Source organism: Empidonax traillii, unplaced genomic scaffold (genome assembly GCF_003031625.1).
Source record: "Empidonax traillii isolate 1590-97213 ecotype Southwest subspecies unplaced genomic scaffold, ASM303162v1 scaffold7103:size5353, whole genome shotgun sequence".
In the NCBI taxonomy this organism is placed as follows: domain Eukaryota; kingdom Metazoa; phylum Chordata; class Aves; order Passeriformes; family Tyrannidae; genus Empidonax; species Empidonax traillii.
In genome coordinates, this window is record NW_020962296.1 from 1 (window position 1) to 5353 (window position 5353).

Consider the following 5353-nt stretch of genomic DNA (forward strand, 5'->3'; position numbering starts at 1 on the left):
GCGGGACCCCAAAAACCCCCTGGGATGGGCAAGGGGGGCTCTGAAGGGTCCCTCGGTGTCCCCACACGTTGTAACCCCCAATAACCCCGGTCAAGGGGGATTTTGGGGGGGGGTCCCTGGAGGTCCCCACCAGGAAGGGGATGGTCCTGGTTGTTCCTGGGTGAGCTGGAGGCCAAAGATGTCCCCGTGGTCCTGAGTTTTGGGGGGTGGTCCTGAGGGTCCTCAGTGGGGGGAGCTGAGCTGGATCCCAAAGATGTCCCCGTGGTCCTGAGGGTGCCCATGGGGGGCTTTGAAGGGTCCCTTGGTGTCCCCACACACCAAGTGGGGGTTTGGGGGGTGGTCCCTCTCAGGGTGGGCTGGGCTGGATCCCAAAGATGTCCCGGTGGTCCTGAGTTTTTGGGGGGTGGTCCCACTCAGGGTGGGCTGAGCTGGATCCCAAAGATGTCCCCCTGGTCCTGGCGGTGCCGGTGGCGGTGCAGGGGACAGGAGGCCCCCGAGGAGCCCTCGGCGTCGCGCACGTTGTACTCGCCCTTCTTGCAGGCCGTGCTCTTGAGGTACAGCCCCCCTGCCACCAGCAGGGCCACCAGGGCCACCGCCCCCAGCGAGCCCAGGGCCACCAGCGCCACCAGCCATGTCTCTGTGGGGACACAGGGAGGGGACAGTGACACAACTGCCCCCCTGCCACCGCCAGGGCCACCAGGGCCACCAGCCATGTCTCTGTGGGGACACAGTGAATGGCGACATCGATGACACCAGGGCCACCAGGGCCACCAGCCAGCTCTCTGTGGTGACCACAAGGGGCCGGTGCCACCCCTGTGGGGGGGGAGGGGACAGTGCCACCCCCCATTGTCGCTCTTGTCGTCCCCCCACGCACCGTCGACGCTGACCAGGACGCTGCGGGCGCGCCGGCCGTGCCGGTTGCTGGCGGTGCAGGTGTAGAGCCCGCGGTTGGCGGCGGTGGCGGCGGTGACGGTGACCGAGCGGTTGTCGGGGCCCAGGCGCAGGTTGGGGGCGACGGGCACGGCCCAGGCGAAGGCGGGCGAAGGGACCCCCTCGGCGCCGCAGTCCAGGCTGAAGGAGCCGCCCCGGGGGACGGAGGACGAGGGGACGGCACGGAGGGTGACGGAGGAGGGGCCGACTGGAACGCACCGGGAGGAGGGGAAAGGAGGCACAAATCGGGCACAGTCGGACAAAATCAGACAAAATCAGACAGAATCAGGCACAATCAGACAAAATCAGACACAATCACCCTCCCCCCACCTCTTTCTCGCCCCCCAAATGCCCCCCCAGCGACTCACACTCGACGGCCACGGTGACGTTCCGGACGGCCGAGCCGTGGGCGTTGCTGGCCCGGCACTGGTAGGTGCCGGCGTGGGCGCGGCTCACCCGGGGGGGGTCCTGGGGGTCCCCCACCTCGGTCTGGGTGACGTTGGGGGTCACTGGGGGGTCCTGGGGGTCCCCATGTTCGGTCCAGGTCACGTTGGGGGTCACTGGGGTGTCCTGGGTGTCCCCCAGTTTGGTCCAGGTGACGTCAGGGGCCACCAGCAGATGGTCCCAGGTGCCCCCCAGCTCGGTCCGGGTGACATTGGGGGTCACCAGGGGGTGGTCCCACGTGTCCCCCCCGTCCTCAGCTGTCACCAGGGGGTGGTCCCATGCATCCCCCGGCTCGGGGTGGGTGGCGTTGGGTGTCACCAGGGGGTGGTCCTGGCCGTCCCCCAGCTTGGTGCAGGTGACCCGGGGCGGGGGGTTGCCGGTGGCGGCACAGCCGAGCCGGGCCGGGGTCCCCTCGAGCCAGAGGCGCCGCTCGGGACAGCCCCGCTCGGGGATGCTCGGCTGGTCTGGGAGAGGGGGGGAACACAGCACAGAAAAGGGGGGTGGGTGCTGGGTGCCACCCCCCCTCGGCACCTCCTGATCCCTCCCAGTACCTTCTGATCCCACTCAACATCCCCCAATCCCTCCCCACACCCCCCGATCCCTCTCGGCACCTTCTGATCCCTCTCATCACCTCTCGATCCCTCCCACCACCCCCTCGTCCTTCCCATCACCTCCTGATCCCACCCAACATCCCTCGATCCCACCCGGCACCTCCTGATCCTCCCCATCACCTCCTGATCCCACCCAACATCCCCTGATCTCACCCGCGCCCCCTCCCCCGCTCACACTCCACGGTGACCACGACATCCCTGGTGGCCACGCCGTGCCGGTTGGTGGCCCTGCACAGGTAGCGCCCGGCGTCGGCCCTGGAGACCACGCGGGTGCCCCGGGCGCGGGTGGGACGGGCTCGGGGGGCGTCCCCGGGGGTGTCCCCGTGGCGGGCGCAGCGGGTGCTGGGCGGGGGGTCCCCCTCGGCGCGACACTGCAGGTCCCGCCGCTGCCCCTCCACCCACACGCGGCGCGAGGGGCACCCACGATCCGACAGGGTGGGCTCGTCTGGACAGGGGGACACACAGAGGGGACGCCCGGTCAGTGCCACCACGGTACCGCCATCCCCGGTGCCATTCCCGGTGCCGCCACCGTGGTGTCCCCCGTGCCGCCACAGTGCCACCCCCGGTGTCACCAGGGTAACACCCCCAGTCCCACCCCTGGTGTCACCCTCGGTGCCACCCCGATGCCATCCCCAGTGCCACCCCGATCCCACTCCCAGTGACACCCCGATCCCACCCCGATGTCACCCCCAGTGCCACCCCGGGTGCCACTCACACTCCACGCGGACGGCCACGCTCCTGCTGCTGGTCCCCAGGGCGTTGGTGGCCGTGCACTCGTAGGTGCCCGCGCGCTCGCGGGTGACGGGCTCGGGCTCGCCGGTGCCCACGGGGACCCCCGCGCGGGCACAAGCCACGGCGGGCGCGGGGTTGCCGGTGGCGCGACACCAGAGCGACTCCCACGCCCCCCGCACCCACGTGCGGTTGGCGGGGCAGCCGCCGGCCCCAAATTCGGGGGGATCTGTCCCAAAAGATAGAACCGCCCCACGAGGGGAGGCCGGGAACGGCGGGGCGGGGTCACAACCCCCCCCCCCCCCCCCCCCCCCCCCCCCCCCCCCCCCCCCCCCCCCCCACGGAGCGCCACTCACAGTGCACGAGGAGCCGCGTGGCCGCCTCCTTTGTCACCGCGCTGTCCCCCACGGCCAGGCTGGCCCTGCAGCGCAGCTCCCGCCCGTCGTCCTCCCTGCGAGCCACCACGCGCCGCTCCACGCGGGACCGCGGCCCCTCCGCCAGGACCCCCTCGCCGTGGGACCCCAGGAGCTGCAGCAGCGGCGGCCCCGCCGGCTCGGTGTCCCCCGCCTGGCACGTCATTGTCACCTCCGCGCCCTCCTCCGCCGGCTGCGGCAGCAGCTCCAGGGTGGGAGCCGGGAATCCTGCGGGAAAAGGGCCCGTGGGTGGGTCCCGGGGGTGCGGTGGCGGGAGGGACATTTGGGGACACCCCCACGGGAGCCTTACGGTAAACGTGGAGCGTCCTCCTCGCCGTCCTGGTGGCTGAGGCCACCGCGGCCGTGCAGGTGATGTCCTCGAGGCCCGGCTGGCTCGGGGACAGCTCGGTCACCGCCGTCACCGCGTCCCCCGCCACCTCCAGGCTGGCGTTCAGCGTCTCGCGGCCCAGGGCGAGGGTGACACGCGTGTCCCCGGCCGGGAAGGCGCCGGCCACGCGGCAGCGGGCGCGGGAGGTGGCCCCGACCTCCAGCAGGGAGGGGGCCTCGAGCTGGAGCGGCTCCGGGAGGGCTGTGGGGGGGACACGGTGGCACCGGGGCTGGGGACACGGTCCTGGTGGCCAAACCCTCTCCTGTGCCCCAGCGGTGCCACCAGGCAGCCTGTGCCCCAGCAGCCACCAGGAGGGGGACACTGATGTCCACGTGGGTGGTGACAGTGCCACGGTGCCACACCAGCACCTGGAGGGTGGCACCAACGTCCCCGTGGGTGGTGACAGTGCCACACCACCACCAGGAGGGGGACACTGCTGTCCCCGTGGGTGTCCCCATGGGCGGTGACAGTGCCACACCACCACCTGGAGGGTCACACTGCTGTCCCCGTGGGTGTCCTCATGGACGCTGCCTCTCCCCCCCCCCCCTTCCCCGGGACTCACCGAACACGGAGAGGGTGACGGGGGCTGCGGCGCGGGCGAAGAGGGGCCCGTGTGGCCTGAGGGACAGCTCGGCGTGGCAGGTGACGTCCTGCCCGTGGTCTCCGGGCGTGGCGGTCAGCAGGTGGGTGACGGCCACGCTGGCGCTGCCGGGGGCGCTGCCGAAGCTCTGGGTGCGCAGGGTGTCCCCCCCGCGCCGCAGCGTCACCGTCAGGTTCCCCACCGGGGCCACCTCCAGCACGCGGCACGTCACGTTCCGGCTGTCCCCGACCGCCACCGGCGCCACCGGGTCCAGCGCCACCCGCTCCGGCAGCTCTGGGGGACGAGGGGGGGGACACAAACACCGGGAGGGTCACCGGGGGGTGGGTTTCGCGATCCTCCTCCTCCTCCTCCCCCTCCTCCTCCTCCTCCTCCTCCCCAAAAAGCCTCTTTTCTCGCCCGCCCCGGCCCCTCAAAAGGAGGCGATGATGGCCCTAATTAGCGCTCCCCGCGGGGCCCGTGGAAGGCCCGTTCAAAAGGTCAATTAAAAGATGAATTAACGGCCTGAGCGGGGCACTCACGGTAGACCAGGACGTCGGCGCTGGCCTCGGCGCGGGTGTCCCCGCAGGTCCCCGCGCAGGTGGCAGGGCCGGGGCTCCAGCGGGACACGTTGAGGAGGCGAAAGCTTTGCCAGCGCAGCCCCCCCGGCCCGGGGGTCGCGGCCAGGGGGGTGTGGAGCTCCAGGCTGGCGTTGCCCCCCGGGCAGGCGCTGCGGCTGCAGTTGACGGTGGTCGAGCCCCCGAAGGCCACCACGGCCACGCGCGGCCAGGCCGTGACCGTGAAGGTGCCGCGGGCCACCCCTGCGAGGGGAGAGAGAGACGCGACCCCCGAGAACCCCCCCCCCAAAAAAAAAAAAAAACCAAAACAACAGAGGAGACCCCCCAAAGTGCCGGCTGCGTGGGTGGTACCAGCCGGAGAAACCACCCCCACACCCACCCACGCACCCCCCGGCCCCAATTTTGGAGGGGGGAGAGAACCCCCAACCCCAGCTCAGCATCAGGATCCCCCACTGGAGACCCTCCGAGACCCCCCAGCCCCAATTCTGGATGCAGAGACCCCCCCCCACCATGTGCCCCCCTCGGGTCCCCGCTGTCTTTGGGGTCCCTCCCAATTAGGGATCCAATTAAGGGTCTTTGGGGGCTCCCCCCCCCAATTAACCCCCCTGATGTCCCCGTGGGGGTCTCCAGCGCCCCCACCCCCCTTAAAGGTACCTTTGGGATCCCTCAGGGACGTCCCCCCC

At 71.2% G+C, this 5353-nt stretch overlaps 1 protein-coding gene across 1 annotated transcript; it reads right to left on the bottom strand.

The window, feature by feature from the left end:
* Positions 1 to 413: 413 nt before the first annotated feature.
* On the bottom strand, positions 414 to 5006 carry ICAM5 (intercellular adhesion molecule 5; the record flags this gene model as incomplete). The annotated part of the gene is made up of 10 exons (XM_027911301.1): positions 414 to 637; positions 875 to 1138; positions 1299 to 1838; positions 2161 to 2430; positions 2482 to 2582; positions 2673 to 2943; positions 3071 to 3355; positions 3438 to 3716; positions 4078 to 4389; positions 4635 to 5006. Coding segments are annotated over 10 exons (2918 nt in total), but the record flags the coding sequence as incomplete, so codon positions are not given.
* Between the last annotated feature and the right edge of the window lie 347 nt (positions 5007 to 5353).